This window comes from Engystomops pustulosus, chromosome 2, assembly GCF_040894005.1.
Source record: "Engystomops pustulosus chromosome 2, aEngPut4.maternal, whole genome shotgun sequence".
In the NCBI taxonomy this organism is placed as follows: Eukaryota; Metazoa; Chordata; class Amphibia; order Anura; family Leptodactylidae; genus Engystomops; species Engystomops pustulosus.
In genome coordinates this window covers 64,723,602-64,743,084 of record NC_092412.1, presented here as the reverse complement: position 1 = coordinate 64,743,084, position 19,483 = coordinate 64,723,602, and the positions used below count along the sequence as shown (strand labels likewise).

The window sequence follows — 19,483 nt, the reverse complement described above, 5'->3', positions numbered from 1 at the left end:
TATGTGCGACTCGTTTCTCCATACTGGAGGCGTCTTGAATCTGCCATCACCAGCTTTTGTACAAAGTAATACATTCATTTCAGTAAACATACATTTTCCCTATATCATTCTTACACAATTACATCATTACATAGAAATCTATGGCTTGATTTCTTTCCAAGTGTGGATTCGTCATGTCAATGGAACCTATAGAAATATATTTACTTAAAAGAATGTTGACGTGTCAAATACCTTTTTTACTGGCTGTAAAAGTTCTATGGAAAATTCCACAAATTTCATTGTGTATCTGCTAGTATAAAATTGATTTCCAGGGATCCTTCTTAACTAGAGAGTGAAGAAGCTAAACCAAAACTGAGGTCTTTTCAGTTTTTTATTTCACAACAGCACCCCTGGCCACACAAATCCTTAAAAGAAGTTTTCCAATGAATGTGAAGGAGAGGGAATAAGTGACAACAATTGGAAAAATCCCTCAAAGTGAAAGTGGCAATGCTCCAAAGAAGAAATTCATATTTGGGAAGATTTATATAATTTTTTCCAAAGGATTATTTAGTGTCTTATCCTGTTCTGTCACATAGAATTTCTTTAGAAAGAGTACATTGTGATACTTCCTGTGCACATGTTCTATCAAGAATGGATTGTGCAGATTCCTGTGCAGGTATCATATAGTTTCCTCAGGTTCTTGATGTGTGATACACTTCCAGGATCTATGTATAAAGACAAACTCCAGAAACTAATTATTGCCAATCTCTCAATCAGCTCCATACAATTATCACGGTGAATGGTTTTCCTTCAGTCTTGTAAGGAGTTCCTAGAGGTGCTGAGTGTCTTGAGGTTGGATGATTTTGGAGGCCCTGTCAGCTGATGCAGAACATAATACCCCTCCCGTTGGTTACATTACCTGAAAGTGTATTTGTGATGATTGTGCTAAGGCAGAAAAACCTGTTTGGCCTGTGTAAATGAAACCGTATACTGTACATCAATTCAGTGTGATGCAAGGACTCCAACATAAGGGTCCACTTCCATGTGCTGAACACGTTAGTGTGCAGTACGCCTAACAAATGCTCCAACTGAAGGCAAACCGGATGGCTGTGGTGGCCATGTTGGGTACCACATATTTGTAAACCATTAGTGTCACTAGCAAGGAAACTCCAAACCATAAGTCGATCTCCACACTTTACAATGGGAGAATGAAATGCCACAAACATCTGCTCATCTGCAAATCACAAAAGTACAGATTTCCACATTTATCTAAAATGTTGATGTTGAGATGTATTCATTACAAGATCCCTGTTGTGAAGCATAAATGTGGGTTCTAATCTAATGTGCTTTTAATTTGTGTTTTTCAAAGGTAAGTAAGGCTAATTAATTTAGCCTTTGCTGCTGAAGTAACTTTTGGTCTTCCTTTCCAGAGGAAGTCCTTGTGAGAACCAGTTTTATCAAAGCAATTGATGGTCCTCATGACTACACTTGAGTGTACCGTTGGAGTTCTTGAAATTTTCTGGATTGACGGACCTTCAAATCTGAAAGTAATGATGGATTGTTGTATCTCATTACTTATCTTAATGGTTCTTGAAATAATGTGGATTAGAAAAGATATTAAATGAGGCTAAACACTGCATGAAACTTCATAGCAATCTTACCTCTGCACATGAAAAATGATGGTCTCAAACACATTATAAAGCCAAGAATATCCACAAAGAAACCAGTTTTATTATCAATCCCAGTGGCTAGATCATGAATAATCATGGGACCAAGATGACACCAAACTACTGATCAACAGTATATTGCAATTGTGAGGCTTCAAGCAGGATATTCTCAGATTGAAGTGGTCACTGAGCTTAGAGTGACAGTGTCAACAGCAGGTTGAAATAGAGGTAAAGAAAGTGGATGTCCTTTGAAAACATCCCACACCGATGACCTCTATATTTTGAACAATACCCTATGGAACAGAATGAGGAATGTCACACAACTCAAGACCCACTCTTGGGAAGTAAGTGGCACCCACTGTTGACTTCAGCTTTGTCTACATGCAAGACAATCTGCAAGGGTATCTGACCACACCAGCAGGCACAGGTGTCATTGTCTTAATGGGCCAGAGAGCATCTCTGAGAACAAGGCACGGCCAATCAAGGGTGTATCATTAGGGAACAGCTGCTGGAAATGGTGGTACCTCAAATGGCCATGTAGAAGCTTTGGCTAGCTGTAATTAAGGCTGAAGGTCGAATCACCTTTGCATGCCTTCACTTAAATGTCCTACTATCATGATATAATATCACTGCAGGATGAATTTATGTTTTTCATAATGACAAATAGCCCACACTTTTTGTACTACTTTTTTTGAGTTGTTCTACGGACAAGAACAGCCCTAATCCAATATAGTTGATGTTTTACTAGTAGCCAATAGTGGAAGAGGATTAAAGCAAGGTAAAAATAAAATGTAGATATTTCAAACATAAATGTTCTGTATTCCAATGTAAATATAATTGAAATACATTAAAGAAGAATGATGGTTTATTAAACCCATTTTAGGCTTATTTAGTACAATAATGTAATAATTGTGATACCACAACCTACTTTAGCTTTACATGTTTCATATTTAATGTATTCAAGTTAAATGAAAAATAAGTTGCAAATGATCACAAGCAAAGCAAAGTCTATGAAATTTACAATTTCTTGGATAAGGTAGGCAAGTTGTATGAGATAAAACAAATACCACACACATTTCTTTATTTTGTCAAGTCATACAAAAGCACTAAAGAGCACATACATGCAGTTAAAAAGCACTAAATATCAATATTGAAGTACTCTAACCCCTTAATGACATTGTTGGTGCTCTCTCATTGGTTTTAAAACTTTCATTTGGTTTAACTGGCCAGATAAACCAAAGACTTTTGATAGATAGTTAGATGTCTTTGATCTAAAAGCAAATTACACAGTTCATTCCCAAATCACAAGACAATGTTTTGAGCAAAACTATTCCACCCTCTAAAAGAAATATTGGATAGATGACATGAAATACATGATTGTAAGGTATACTACTGTATTTTCTGGAATATAAGGCGCACTGTTTAGCAAGAAAAAAAGTGCCTGTGTCTTATACAGCGAAGGTCAGGATGATCCAACACTGCCAGACCCTCCTGACCGCTGTAATGGAGATCGGGTGATGCCTTGATATAGAGCTGCACCCTATCTCCCAGAGAAGAGAGGCTCCGTACTGCTCTCCCCAGTGTCCTACAGGTACAGCACCTGCAGTGATGTCAAAATCATGTGACTGATGATATCACCACATACTGCTGAGAATGGGGACATGCTGCCCTGGGACAGGGTAAGAAGAAGTGGAAGAGGGAAACAGGGGAAGTGTGTATATGGCTGTGTGTGTGTATAGCTGAGCTGTGTGTGTGTGTAACTGTATGGATGGAGCACATCTGTGTGTGCTGTGCTGTGTTTAGTGCGACCAACAGGGATATTTTAATTGATGTAAAATATATTTTTCCTTTTTTGGAAGCCTAAATCTGGGGTGCGTCCTTTTAGTAAGAAGTGTCTTATAGTCCGGAAAATACTGTATATACTTCAAACATTCACTAATTCAAAGCAAATGTTGTGGTTGTATATCCCAGGACTTAAACATTGATGGCTTATCAATCATAATAATATTTATTTATATAGCGCCATCATGCTCGGTAGCACTTTTCAAATCATAGGTAACATATACAAATAAAATACTACATTAGGCTGCATTCACACGATGTACGGCGGGCATACATCGGCACCAGGGAGAGGAGGAGCGGGAGAGCGCCGTATTCCATCTAAAGACTGGAAGATAACATAGTGCCCAGTGCCGTATTTGTCGAAAGATAGGACATGTCCTATCTTTCTATGGGTTACGGAACGGTGTGGAGCCGCATGTGTGCTGCACCGTACTGCTCCCATACAGCGCAGTGAGGCCAATGCGGTGTACGGGGGATGTATATGTCCCCCATACGTTCGTGGGAATGTAGTAAGGGCTCTTCTCACAACAGTCTATAAGGGTGAGGGGATGACACAAGAGGTATAAGAGCTTGTATAATGGTCCAGCCATTATATATAAGGGAACAGAATAAAATAATTTAATGGTGCTGCTGCTCTATCCAGCCACCACAAAAGTCCAAGGTCATTGGGACTGCAGAGAAGCCTGGATTTCGGTGTTTCCTGCATAACTGCCGGGAGAAAAACACAGGATGGGTTAGTAACTATAGAGTTGAAATCTAAGATCAGTGGCAGATAGGCTGGGCGATAGACTGAAATGAGAAGAGGCAGGGAGGTGCAGCATTATGCAGAGCTTTGCGGATGAGGGTAATTTTTTAAGCTGTATTTGGAAGAAGACAGGCAACCAGTGCAGTGACTGGCACAGACTGGGGGCATCCATGTAGCGTTTGGTCTGAAAGACAAGCCTGGCTGCTGCATTGAGAGTGGATTGGAGAGGAGAAGGTTTAATGAGTAGAAGCCCAAGTAGTAGTGAGTTACAGGAGTCTAGACGAGAGTGAATCAGAGCAACTATTAGCATTTTACAGGTTTCAATTGTAAGAAATGGGTGTATTCTGAGATGCAAAAGTGTGGAAGAGATTGAATATGCCGTGAAAAGGAGAGCTCAGAGTCCAGCACAATCCACAAGACAGCGGGGCCTAAAAACAGTAGTTACCATTAAAAAAAAAAAGCAAAAAAAACAAAACACCTCACTCTTCTCCATATGCCAAAATTCAACTACAGACCTATACAGCTTTGTTAAGTTATTATTAGAGGTAGAAAAAGCTGGGTGAAATGTTTTACACATGCTGGAACAGTGAAAGGATGCTGTTAAATCATTGATCATTTCATGTCATGTGACCAGGGCCTTTAACCAGTAACATTAATAATTGTTTAACATCTGAGCATCTAAAATGCTCGAGTGCTCGTTACTCGAGTCAAACTTTTTCCTTGCTTGGCCAAACATCTGGAATCCTCAGAAAATCATGGAAACACCACAGAAATGGAGAGGAAACAGCAGGGGCAGTATGCATGGATGCCTCTGAGGCTGCTTAATCGCACCATTATGCCAAAATTATGGGCAACAGCATGGCGATGACAAAGTGACCGAGTGAGGCGAGATATCATCTAAAACATCCAATAATTGACCCTGACACTATAGAAGATGGCATGCAGAGGCAGCAGCGGCAGGCTAGAGAGTGGCATGGCGACATACCCCAAATGGACTCAGGCTTCAAACAAATTTTAAAAATTCCTGTTGGCGAGGATAACGTGTAGCACTGTATCAGTATTTCGCTGAAATGATTTCCTATGTGAACAAAAGGTTGATGGTATATTTAGTCGATAACACAGCATGGTGGCGACATAGTGACCAAGTTCCATAACGTATCTGGTGAAACACCCGAAAAATGAGCCTGACACAGCTCGTTTGCTAAGGGGACGACATGTGGAGGCTGCTATGGAGACGACGTGTGGTGGCAGCTATGGAGACAACATGTGGAGGCAGCTATGGAGACGGCGTGTGGAGGCAGCTATGGAGATGGCGTCTGGAGGCTGCTATGGAGATGACGGGTGGAGGCAATGGGGACGATTATGCCACCTGAGGTGAACGTAAGGAGGTGAGAAAAGAGGAGTGAAAAGATAGATTTTAGAGGTAAAAGGTTATAGGTTGTAGGTTGCTGCAGTTCAAATGGGCCTGGGGGCCATAAGCGTTTACTTTGAAAAAATTATAATTTCCAAAGCAAGCGGGGACTACAAACAGCAGTTCTAAGAACCTTTGTGTAAGATCAATTGTAGTACTGTTCTTATAGGTAATTGGCCTGGTTATGGCGGGGGAAGGGAACATAAACAGATGCACAAGTAGCGCTGAAATAATATCGGTCGAAGATAAAAGTTTGGTGGTATATTTTGTGGATAACACAGCAGGGTGGCGACAAAGTTAACAAGTTTGAAGTGGAAGCCGTTAAAACAACCCAAAATTTTGCCGGACACAGCTCGTTTGCTATGGGGACAATGTATGGAGGCAGCTATGTGGATGACTTTTGGAGGCAGCTATGGAGACGACGTGTGGAGGTAACAATGGAGACAACGTGTGGAGGCAGCAATGGAGATGACGTGTGGAGGTAACAATGGAGACAACGTGTGGAGGCAGCAATGGAGATGACGTGTGGAGGTAACAATGGAGACAACGTGTGGAGGCAGCTATAAAGACGACGTGTGGAGGCTGCTATAAGATGACGTGTGGAGGCTGCTATGGAGATAATTAAATTTGGATAGTGTCTGCATGTGGCAGTCCAAAAAATATTTCAAAACAAAGGAGCGGGTAGGTGGCTCTCCAGAAAAATTAAATAGATACAGTGCCTGTATGTAGCACTCCCAAAAATTAGTTAAAACAGAGGACCGGCTTGGTGGCCCTCCAGAAAAATTAAATAGATATAGTACTATAGCTAGAGCCAATTGACAATGGCAAAAAATTGCCAGTTGCCTCTGCTTTAGTGTACAAAGAGGAAGAGAATGAGAAGGAGTGCATACATGAGAATTATTCAGGTTGAGCTGCTTTCACCTGGTGGAGAATGGAAATCATGAGAAATCCAGGCTTGATCCATCTTGATAAGCGTCAGCCTGTCAGTCGACAGACGTGTACGCTTATCGGTGATGATGCCACCAGCTGCACTGAAAACCCGCTCTCACAACACGCTAGCGGCAGGGCAGGCAAGAACCTCCAAGGCATACAGCGCCAGTTTGGGCCACATGTCCAGCTTTGAAACCCAGTAGTTGTAGGGAGCTGTGTGATCATTTAGGACGATGGTATGGTCAGCTACGTACTCCCTCACCATCTTTTTGTAAAGATCAGCCCTACTCTCCCGAGACTGGGGACAGGTGACAGTGTCTTGCTGGGGTAAAATAAAACTGGCAAAGGCCTTGTAAAGCGTACCCCTGCCAGTGCTGGACAAGCTGCCTGCTCATACACGCTGAACAGTTAAGGACTGAGCAGCGGTCCCCTCTTCTGTCTCGCCAACATTCTCCTCCTCTTCCGATACGCGCTGAGAAACAGACCGGAGGGTGCTTTAGCTATCAACAAGGGAATCTTCTTCCCCAGTCTCTTGTGACGAGTGCAAAGCTTCAGACTTCATGCTGACCAGAGAGTTTTTCAACAGGCCAAGCAGCGGGATAGTGAGGCTGATGATGGCGGCATCGCCACTGACCATCTGTGTTGACTCCTCAAAGTTACTCAGCACCTGACAGATATCAGACATCCACGTCCACTCCTCATTGTAGACTTGAGCAAGCTGACTGACCTGACTAGCAGTTCTGGTGGAAGTTGACATCTGGCAGTCTACAATCGTTCTGCGCTGCTGGTAAACTCTGGATAACATGGTTAATGTTGAATTCCACCTTGTGGGCACGTCGCACAACAGTCGGTGAGTGGGCAGTTGGAGGCTGTGCTGCGCTGCCCTGAGAGTGGCAGCATCTGTGCTCGACTTTCTGAAATGCGCACAGATGCGGCGCACCTTCGTGAGCAAATCAGACAGATTGGGGGAAAACTTGAGGAACCACTGAAGTCAGTGTCAGTCTGCCAAGTTGCAGAGCCGCCACCAGGTTACGGCCATTGTCACACACAACCATGCCTGGCTTCAGGTTCAGCTGTGCCAGCCACAGATCGGTCTGCACTGTGATGCCCTGTAATAGCTCTTGAGCAGTGTGCCTTTTATCGCCTAGGCTCAGCAGTTTGAGCTCCGCCTGCTGTCACTTAGCGTCAGCACTGCTGCTGTGCCTAGAGCTACCGACTGATGGCGCCATGCCCAAGGATGGTAATGCGGAGGAGGAGGTGGTGGAGGAGGGGTGGGAGGAGGAGGAGGCATAGTAGGCCTGAGATACCGTGACCGAGGTAGGCCCCGCAATCCTCGGCGTCGGCAGTATATGAGCGGCCCCAGGGTCAGACTCGGTCCCAGCCTCCACCAAGTTAACCCAATGTGATATATAGTGACCCTGCCCGGCAGCACTCGTCCACGTGTCCGTGGTTAGGTGTACCTTGTCAGAAACGGCGTTGGTCGGGGCATGGATGATGTTGTCTGACATGTGCTGGTGCAGGGCTGGGACGGCACATTGGGAAAAGTAGTGGCGGCCGGGGACCGAACACCGAGGGGCGGCCGCCGCCATGAGGTTGCAAAAGGCCTCGGTCTCTACCAGCCTATAGGGCAGCATCTCCAGGCTGAGTAATTTGGAGATGTGGACGTTGAGGGCTTGGGCGTGTGGGTGGGTGGAACTATATTTCCTCTTGCGCTCCAGCGCATGGAGACATTGGTGGATGCTGTGGAGGATCGTGGAGGCGAAGGTGTGGTTTTCACGCGTTAGGTGTTTGTGCCGGGGTCCTGGGCAGGGGGCTGACTAGCAGAGGCAGCAAATGACACAGGGCAAGGAGCAGTGGTGGGCCCGGCCAGAGGTGAACGGCCTTGGTTCCATTGAGTGGGGTGTTTAGCATTCATATGCCTGCGCATACTGGTGGTGGTTAAGCTAGTAGTGGTGGAACCCCTGCTGATCCTGGTGTGGCACAGGTTGCACACCACAGTCCGTCGGTCATCCGCTGTTTCTTCAAAGAAAGAAAGAAAATCTAGCCCTCGCCACGGGAGCTTCACTACGTGAAACATTTGGCGCTGATGCACCAGCTCTGGCCCTGCCTCTCTGTCTGACCTCACCACTGCCTCTTCCAACCTGTTCTCGTATAGGACTCGCCTCCGTCTCAAAAGCACTGTCTTCACCCGGCCTATCAACTCAGCTTGGGTCTGTCGCCTCATCATCCTCCGATCTCTCAGTCTGCTCCCCCTCGGACTTCCTGCCCTGACAACAACTTCACCACTGTCTGACAACCGTGTCTCCTCCTCGTCCGACACCTCTTTACACACTTCTTCCACTAAGTCAAGAATGTCATCATGACTGCAACCGGTGGAAAACCTGGGCATCGGGAAAGAGCACAACAGCAACTTGACAAGTGGTTTGTGACTCTGGGAAGGGTCTAGAAAACAGTTCCTCAGAGTATGCCGGCTCAAATGCCAAATTTTCCTGGGAGGGGGCAGACTGGGGGGAAGGAGGTTGAGGTGGAGGAGCTGGAGGAGTGCTCACTTGGGTAACATGGGTGGACTGCGTGGAAGACTGACTGGTGGACAAATTAGTTGAAACATTGTCCACAATCCACAACATCACCTGTTCACACTGTTCTGGCCTCAACAGTGCTCTACCACGAGTCCCAATAACTTGAGACATGAAGCTAAGGAGTGTAGCTCTGCGGCATTCCCGTTCCCTCATCAGCAGGTGGTGTCTCACCCCGCCCAGGACCACGGCCTCTGACCACTGCAGTAATTGGACGCCCACGCCCTCATCATCTACCCCTAGCCCTCGGGTTCAACAATTTCAAAATTAAAGTCTATTATACAGAAATATAAACTTTTTTTATAGAACAAAATGTGCAGAAGAAATCAGAAAGCAACCACAGAAGGTGATTGCTATGGCTAGTTTCTAACCTACACTGACAGCACACAAAAGGATTTTGTGCTGTGACGGAGTGTGTCACTTTTGAAAAACGCTAATGTAGCCCTAACAAGGGCTGTTGGGTTCTTGGAGAATCACTCCTGCCCAACAGTAATCTACTAGAACACCCCAACGCTATCTTCCTAACGGCATCCAGACAGAGAATGATCCGAGCAGCGCGGGCAGGTGCTAGTCTATTCCAGGGTCACCTGATCAGGCCAGCCAACCACTGCTATCGACATTTAAGTGTACCACGTGATGCTGGGTGTACTGCAGAGTCTCCTGGCTTGTGATTGGCTCTGTTTCTGGCCGCCAAAAATCTAAACGCCTAAATCTAAACGATGACATTTTCTCGAGCGGGAGAAATACTCATCCGAGCACCGAGCAGTTGCGAGTACACTATTGCTCGAACAAGCATCAAGCTCGGACGAATATGCTCGCTTATCTCTAGTTATCACCTTTGCTTTATGGCAAGGTGCTCCATCATGCTGGAAAAGGCATTGTTGATCACCAAACTGCTCTTGGACGGTTGGGAGAAGTTGCTCTTGGAGGACATTCTGGTACCATTCTTTTTCATGGATGTGTTTTTAGGCAAGACTGTGAGAGAGCCGATTACCTTGGCTGAGAAGCAACCCCACACATAAATGGTTGTAGGATGCTTTACAGTTGGCATGAGACAAGACTGGTGGTATCACTCACCTTGTCTTCTCCAAACAATCGGAAAAGGGGTTTCATCAGAGAAAATGACTTTACCCCAGTCCACTCCCTGTACCTTTTGTAGAATATCCGTCTGTCCCGGATGTTTTTTCTGAAGAGAAGTGGCTTCTTTGCTGCCCTCTTTAACGCCAGGCCTTGCTCCAAGAGTCTCTGCCTCACATTGTGTGCAGAGCTACTCACACCTGCTTGCTGCCATTCCTGAGCAAGCTCTGCACTGCTGGTAGCCCGATCCCAAAGCTGAAACACTTTTAAGAGACGATCCTAGCTTGCTGGTCCTTCTTGGGCACCCTGGAGCCTTTTTGGCAACAATGGAACCTCTCTCATTGAATTCCTTGATGGTGATAGATTGTTGACTGAGGTGCCATCTTTTTAGCTGCAATACTCTTCCCTGTTAGGCCAGTTTTGTGCAGTGCAATGATGACTGCACGTTTCTTTAGAGATAACCATGGGTAACAGAAGAGAAACAATGATGCCAAGCACCAGTCTCCTTTTAAAGTGTCCAGTGGTGTGATTCTTACTTATTCATGACAGATTGCTCCATTATCACAGGTGTGGGTGTTTATGAGGACAGGGCTGGAGATTAATCACTGAAACAATTTTAGCTGCTACTTTTAAGGCAGGCCTCCAATGAAGTTGAAATGTGTTTTGGTGGAAAAGTTCATTTTCTATGCAATTAATTGCTGTTAAGCTGATCACTCTTTAGAACATTCTGGGGTATATGCAAAATGCCATTATAATAACCGATGCAGTAGACTTTGTAAAAATTAATATTTGTATCATTCTCAAAACTTTTGGCCATGACTGTACTACCTGATAACATGAAATCACAGCAGCCTCACCACAGGAGGATGGGGAGGAGAAGTCCATTGAGGCTACTGTGATTCCTTGTTATCAGGTACATACATGCATAGATGTTAATATTACTGGGTAAAAGACCTTAGATGACATCACCCTGGTCACATGACATGAATGGTGAAGAGGCATATGGTATGGGGAGGAGTAGATTGGAGGGCCCGGACGAACAGGACACCCCCTCTCATACCATGTAGGAGAACATTAAGTTGATTTTGAGGGTGTGAGGGGAAACTATTATTAGGAAAAAGTATGGCAGCATTTAGTAAAACCGTCTCTAGGAGAACCTGACACTAACGGTTTCTGAAACATTTGGTTAACTATGTTATTATTTATGTTTAAGCATATATACAAAAATTTTTTTTAAGTTTCATCTTGGGTACTCATTGCCACATTAATAAGTAACTACTGAATACCCCTTGTCTCAGATGATACAGTAGTGCTTGAAGAACATGTGAGGAGAGGACCAGGAAGCTGTGAATACAGGACTAGAATGGGAATGGAGACCGGAAGAAGCATATGCTATCTGAATGATTAACCTGATGCAGCTAGCTACATTAAGCAGGAGAAGTCTTAACTAATTAGTTTCAATCTAAAAACAGTTAGTCTTTATATGCATTTAATTTGATCTCTCCTAATGCCAAGTTTACAGAACTGCTGCTCTACCTCTTATGGTTGCTGGAAAAAAGGAAGAACCATTTCCAAATGGATATTAAGTCATAACTTTAGTGTAGGAACCATACAGGAAAGGGAGGGCTATTCCTCCACTTGTCTAGCTGAGGTAATGGCTAAAATAAATAAATGACATTAACAAAAAAATCCAGATATGGGTACCTGCTGTGGAGAGAACATTCAAGAGGGGGGAATTTTACCTGCTGCTTTAAAGGAAACCTACCAGCAGGAATAGAGATTCAATGGTAGGTTCCTATTATCTTCCTAAGCATTAAATTATCTTTCTTTGTCTTTTTATATAGCCCAACCCTAAACTGTACCTTATTATGCAAATTTTCATCAGAGGCTATTGCGGCGTGTAATAGCCTCTCTGGGTTGTGGAGCCAAAGGCTACTCCACACCCAAGTAGCATCTGCTGTCCCACCTCCTTGTGGATCTTCAACCCTCTGATACTTGCCATCGGCTTCTTTCTAACACTATGCATGCACAGTAGCTCCTTCAGTGACAGTGGCTGCTACATGCGTGGGTGGTTGTGAATACTGGGACCTGACCCTCTCAAAGTGGCGCTGATGTGGTAAAGGGAAAATTAGCAATTTTCGATTGGTGTGGGTGTCGAGAATGAGAGATCCATCAATCACTGGACACTCACCTCATGATATATCTTTCCCAACATTTGAAGAGAAAAATAAAAAGGGAGGGTGCAAGGAACATGCTGAGATAATATCCTATAATTCTATCTTTGCTTTACCCACCTGGGCAAGCGGTCTGGTATTTCTTGATGTAGGCAAGGATTTACTAAATATATGGGACTACAATATGCTTTGCCTATTTGGCCACTAGGTTGGTTACATGGCACTAACCATCTATCTCAGCTTGGCGATTAGTAGAGCTCAGCCTTTGTGTGCCTACAGGCACTTTATAACACTGTGCACAAGCTACAAAGCAAAATCAACTCCTCAACACTGATGCAGCACAACAGTACATGGAAATGTTGTTGGTGAACTTTTTGATGTCTATGCATATTTATGTTGGCACCACATAAAATTCTCTCCGATGCGAAGGAAGAGGTATGTTCTTACCCTGGAGCTAATCGGAGATGATTGATAGATTTATCATTTAACACAACCCTGATGGTTCCCAACAGAACAGATGGCCAAATCTTTTTAGTATCCAATTCCTGCATATTTTACAGGCTTTGGTCATTCTGCTGCTCCAGAATACAGGACGGTCTTGCATTCACTGACCACATGGGCCTGCACATTTTTATATAGTCATACCACAAGGTGTGCTCGACTTAGGAGACAGCAATGGAAGATGCCAGGTGCCACCCTTGTACACACAGTATTGGCATTGGTTTGTTGCCTTAGTGCCTTGTGTTTATGTCTGGTATAATAGTGGTTATATGTTAACAAAATAAAAATGACCAAGCCTTTCGTTCCATTTGGTTCTTGTCTGTGATTCCGGTAACTTATTTTACATTTAAACTTTTATGGTACTTTCTTGGTTGTTTTTTTTATTTACCAAAAGGTTAAAAGAAAAAACTTACAATGAAGAAATACTTGCAATTTCCATGAGAAAATGAATTGCTAAATTGATTGATATCCTAACTTATAGGTTCCATTATTTTAGTTAGAAAATGCCTTCACATCAGGAGAATGAAACCTGTAGTTGTGACAAACAGGAGTTGAAGCAATAAAGCATTCAGCATTAAGCCTAGGGGTGTGTGTGGATAAAGGGGAAGAATGCGGGATAAAAAGCTTGAATGAGGTCAGTGTTGTAAAGTAATGAATTCCCAGATGTATAAAAAGTCCATTTGTAATTAGTGCCAGCCTACTTCCAACACCGAAATAGAAAAGCATTGTTAACATCCTCCTCTCGAATTCCATCATATACTCAAAGAAGGAACAGCAAAGTACCTAAAACACTCTACCGACATTGAACAGCCAAAGTACAATGTAAATTTAAGCTAAAAATGAACAGTTCTCAAGAGGGATTGCTCTGGTAAAAAAGGGTTTCATTATACTGGCCTCTATCCATATATATTTTAGGTATAAACATCATAATATTACATATCTTCTCAAAGAAACACAACAAATTAGGAAACATCTTATCTTTTGTTTATTAAACTTTCCAGTCCCCCCCGTTTAAAAAAAAAAAAAAGTTTAAGCAAACAAAAAAAGTCTCTTTACAGTACTTTCCGAGATGCCCAAAGGAAACAAAACTCTGTAGGCTGTAGATGGTGTGCTAGTTTATGCCAAATCGCTCTGCTCTTTTCCTCTTTTTAGCCTGGAATGAAAAGTAAAAAGAAATAATGTGAAACTGTTCCATCTAGCTGTTATCTTGGATCTGTACATTAGGTGGAATTGTCATCCTCTTCATTAATGCTCACAGGGAATTTGTAAGCAGCAGTTAAGAAATTCTACGAGGCATTACACAGCTGGCATACAGCGCTTTATGGATACAGCTTCCTGTTCTCACATCCCCCGCCTTTAGCAGCTCCAACTACGATGCCCTTTGACCTACGATAGGGGCTAATTGGCCAGCCTTCCCCCCCACCTGAGGCTGTTAGGAGGCACATGGTCTCTGTGGCACAGAGTTCACACTTCTGACAGAAGCCCTCACATTTTTGTGTAAGGTTACCAGGAGCCATCAAATGTGCATATTTGACCCCACATTCCAAAGTTTTACAAGCCAATACCGGAGATGCATTACCAACACACTCTTCTTGCAGCTGTGCAGCTCCGCACATGAAAATCTACAGTCTAACAGGTAAATGTGCAGGTAGAGATGCAGGTCAGGGAAGAAACCAACTTCCTTCAGGAGAATTTGCCATTAAAAGGCAACTTAGAGGCATTTTGAGGTTTAAGGTCCAGGGTGGGATAAGTAAATCCTTGTTTCCAAGTATCCATGTAATGAAGCCCCTTTATATCAGGCACAAATAGATATACTGGTTCGGTCATTATCCAACACCCTGACATTAGGCTTCCTGAAAGTTATACTTTATGTAAAAAGTATCTTAGTTAATCCAATAGACAATGTTTTTTGCGTCTGTGTGCTACCAGAAGCTAAGCAGCGCAATGACAGCTATATATTACATGAGGTGTGCCATGTCATCTTTACTACAGGACTATCCCGAGCTGTGACCCAAGGGAAGTAGAAGAGTTTGGTCTTTCATTATGGGCCTGGACAGAGGAGATGTTTATGATGGTTTAGTGTTGTAACAAGTACCTGTCTCTGACAGGTTCACTTTAAATCCTTACATAATCTGATATTTCGCCCAATAGCAACTGCACTACCGATTTGTGAAAAACTTTAAAAAAAATAAAATGGCACACTAAAAAAAAAGCTCTATTTTTTTGTACAAGTTTTCCTCAAGTCTCCAATCAGATTCTTATTACAGTTGACGTGCAGGATGCAGCCAGTGCTAGTTGGAGCCACTTTTACGGGTCTACTGTTATGTGTAATCCGTTGTGGAAAATCTCAGGTAGCACTATTCTTTTTTTCAAATGTGCTCAAATGACTGAAATTGTATTTCTAACAATCTGATACAGAAGCTGTTCACACTAAGAAATGTGCCAGTTGACAAAAGGCTTTAAATTGGACAACATAGTCATAAAATCCTCCCTATTTAAAGCTTACCTCTATATCATCAGTTACAGAAGCCGAGCTAGTAACTATGCCAAAACGTTCTTTCCTCTTCTTAAGTTTTTCATCATCTTCACCCTGCAAGATGGAAAGGGGGGGGACGGGACAACATTTTAGAGACAAGCTAGGGCTCAGTTCACACCTCTTAAGTTTCTTAATGCTAGATAAATAATGTGGAAAATGGAAGCCCTTTCTTTACATTCATGTTCCCATAGAGTTGCGTGTACAGGAGTGTGTGCTTTGCATCCAAAAAGGCCTCCCCGTATCACCTAAAATTAGCTGCCAGTGAGGCACTGTACTTTAATTACAGACGTGTTTGCAAATTAGCTTTTCTGACTCATGTGGGGACAGGTTCCCTTTAAGTGTAAAAAAAAAAGAAATCAAACAGAGCAAAGTAGCAAACATTTTCTTTTGTTCTAACTTTGGACGTAAATGACCCTCCCTTGCATGCTAGTCCATGGGATGTTAGGAGAATGTAAGGGGCTTTTGCTCACCATCAGTTCTACTAGACTATAGAAGCTCTGAAAGAAGCAGAGCTCAGAAAGATGGAAAAATCTGCCTGGGGTCAGCATGCTTATTAGCTCCATTCAATACGGCTAATCACTTTGTAGCTGTCCCCCACACTTTCATCAACATCATCATTGCTGGTGCTGCAGCCATAGCATGAAGGGCAGGGCAATTTTTTCAGCACACTTAAAAAAAAAAAAAAAAAAAAAAGGTTTTCCACAAGTACGCTCAACAGGAAGCTTATTTTTGAAAGATTTTTTTTTAAACACAAAACTCTTTTTTTGTTGCCAACATCCGATTCATTGTAGAGACATGTTTGCACAAAAATGATTTGTATGCATCTACAATACATTTATAAAATTATCACAAAACGCCATCCCTTCTCTCAATCCAGCTACTTTATACCCCGATCCTTCCAGTAAGTATTCTTCCTCAACAATTCTCTACTCATCCCCTGTCTAAGCCGTGTTATGGGAGATTTTTTTTTGTATGTTCCTGTATGTTCTTCATTCGGTTTCGTATCTGTTATTATTAAAATCTTACAAAAATCAGGACGATGGTGCATTGGTTGATACGTCTAAGCTCTGAGGGTAGCTACCCCAAACAGACCTAATAAATATTCCTCACCTTATACTAAGTGCAAACTCTACACTGATTTTTACACAGCCCATGTCCAAGGGACTTCACACCTTCACATTCCAACTGAGCAGAATTTCTTTTGAACCAAAATAAAATTTTAATGCAATAAATGTGCAATTACTATAGATTTTAAGAGATATTCATTTGATCCTGAGGGAATGGGTTCCACATCAGCATCTTTGTTTTTGCTCCTCTTCCTGCCTTATCACACAGACTAAGATAATACCAGATTTTGTGTCATTATGGTTGACATCTATTTGCAATATTCTAAATCTTATAAATTGCTGGCATACAGATTGTATTTACTATCCATTTCTTTGTGTGAAAACAGTGCATGGGGTAACACAAACCAGTTATGTTGATATTAGTGAACCTTTTAACCGGCTTTAAAGCACATGAATCTTATTAGTAAACGGGTTAACAGATAAATCTACACGCTGTATTTTTCATCTGTTTGAATACACGTTTTATAAGGCTTCACCCCACCTCCCAGCATGCACTCCTAAACGTGCCACTAAATCAACTATTCTGAATTATCAAGCCACTTGACCTCTAGGCCAGCTGGGGTCACAAAGAGGCACACTTACAATGCTCCTCACTCCATCTTTAGCCTTACACTGACAGCTTTTGATTCATGTGGTGCTGGAGCCCATCTGAGCCAAATTACCCCTAACCAAAAGCCAGCAGGCCAGGCATTTATCAAACCTCTCCCCCCTGATACTCCTCCCTATGCCCGTTTCTGCCCCAGGCCATGCTCAAGTGCACCCATAGGTACCATGCAGCTGCTGGGGATAGTGACCTTCCTTTCTGAAGCATCAGATGGCTTATTCTTTTTAGTGCCTTCTATGCCCTCTATGCCTCTGGTGGGTTTCATCCATCTTCATTTGAATATAGGTTTTCTTTTCCTGTTTGGTACAGGTTTGCTCAAGAACACCCTTTAATTGCTTAGAAAAGTAATAAAGTGGATATGGCAAAGCAGAAAAGCAGAAAATGCACCATAATTTGAATCATGTTTCACAGTAAAAATAGAAAATGCATGCTATAAGTTAGTTAACATACACAAGATTGAAAACGATGAATAATTTAGATTTTGTTATACACAGCTGGAATGAATGCCTCTAACCTAGCTGTGGATGGTTTCATGTGAAGTGTGTACAGGAGACGAGACACATCATACTAAATTATTCTGTTACTAGAAACGGAGGAGCTTTTATGATTGGATTGTAAGGTGAAGAAGCAGCTTATCTACGCAAAAGCTAAAACCCTGTCTAGAACATTCTTTAGTTAAAAAAAAAAAATAAATTAAAAACTTCGGCAACGGGTTTATCACTGTGTTCTGATGCGGAATGATAGGTCTAAAGTATGACTCCACAGGCTTATATTACATTATACATTACAGATTTATTACTTGGTCTAGCTTACGCCATAAAATGCTAATAGAATTTTGGAGCAGTTGCATAATGTTTCGCACACTGGGGCACATTTACTAAGGGCTTTGCACATTCTTCCAGGTGTAAACTGCTTGCACAGGTATTTAAGAAGTGTCTGCGCCGCAATTGTGTCGCATGGACCTAGGGCCGTAATTAACATGCAAATTGTGTTGCACACCCAATGTTAAAAGGTGCACCTCAAAAAAGTAGGTGATCTCAGTCAGGCTAGTGCGGGGAAGCGACATATTCAGGATTTCTGGCACACGTTCTTAATGTGTTGCACCCAGCATTATATACGGAAAGTAGTAATAATCAGAAGAGCGCCTAAAAACAAATCCAAAACCCTGAAAGGACCTTTACCATCAGATTATTCTGCTAGAAACGTTCTTAATTATAATCTGGAACGGCACGGTTCCACAGAAAAAGTTAAAATTAGGAAAATTAGTCTGAAGCACACAGACTTACATAACCCGAGAGCCTCGTCCTATAACTAATTCACTCCCCCTCATTTGTCGAAGGGCAAGGGAATACATTTTAAACCAAGGTGTTCAGTTGACATAAACCGGAGCACGTCTGATCAATTTGCATTATTTTTAAAACTTTTTCTGCATAATCTTGCTTTTCTTTGGATTATATTTACCAAAGCATAGAGATAGTTCCGCGTCTTGTATCAAGACTGGAAATTTACATCTAGTAAATTTAGAATAATTTTATAGCACAGGTGAATCAATATAAAACTTAGCTTTTAATGTGAAATAGTTAAAATATAGAACTCAAGTGCTCCAAAACGACCATTTCTTTGTGATGTCACCACTCCATTTCTTTGTGATGTTTGTAGTTGTGTCGTTTTGGAGCACTTGAGTGCTATACAATTTTTCTGGATTATACTAAAAATAAGTTCCTAGCAGAAGTACTTCTAAGGGGCATGCAAGTAGGACTAGTCTACCACCAGCCAATCTTATGGTAGAGGTGCTTTATGAGGGCTGTTTCCACAAAGAACTGTCTGAAATGCCTTCCACTCATTAGATTGCAAGCAGGGATCTCACTCCTACTGTTTCATCTTACCATATTACTACTCTGTAATATCTTGTTTGTATATGTCCCCCATGATACATAAAGCTCTGCAGAATATGATGTTGCGATACACAGAAAAGATTATAAATAATTATTATTATTAGAACATGATCATTTCCGATTCGTGTCACCACTGCAGAGGTCACAGTTATTTTTTAAGACATTTCATTCTACCATCATAATATTCAGTAATGCAAATTTAGTTATACTTAATCTCTGTAATGTTATGAAAAAGAGAAGATTTAAAGTGTTGTACCAGAGGTTTACTTCCATTAGTTACAGGCCAACAGCTGAATCATCTCCTGGACCTTCTCGACAGGGTATGGATACATCGCGGCCAAAAATGGCAAAGATTCAAATCCCTGTTTCCTTCCTCAGCCCAGGTGTATACAAAGTCAGTACCTCTGCACCACCAACCA

General features: G+C 42.4%; 1 protein-coding gene across 1 annotated transcript in view; it reads right to left on the bottom strand.

The window, feature by feature from the left end:
- Positions 1-13,864: 13,864 nt before the first annotated feature.
- The window catches only part of SARNP (SAP domain containing ribonucleoprotein), a 36,772-nt gene continuing 31,153 nt past the window's right edge, over positions 13,865-19,483 (bottom strand). The window contains exons 10-11 of the mRNA XM_072135037.1: positions 15,409-15,492; positions 13,865-14,055 (exon numbers count right to left, since the gene is read on the bottom strand). Coding sequence (XP_071991138.1) covers positions 14,014-14,055; positions 15,409-15,492 — 126 coding nt within the window. The 3' untranslated portion in view covers positions 13,865-14,013. The remainder of the gene's footprint in view (positions 14,056-15,408; positions 15,493-19,483) is intronic.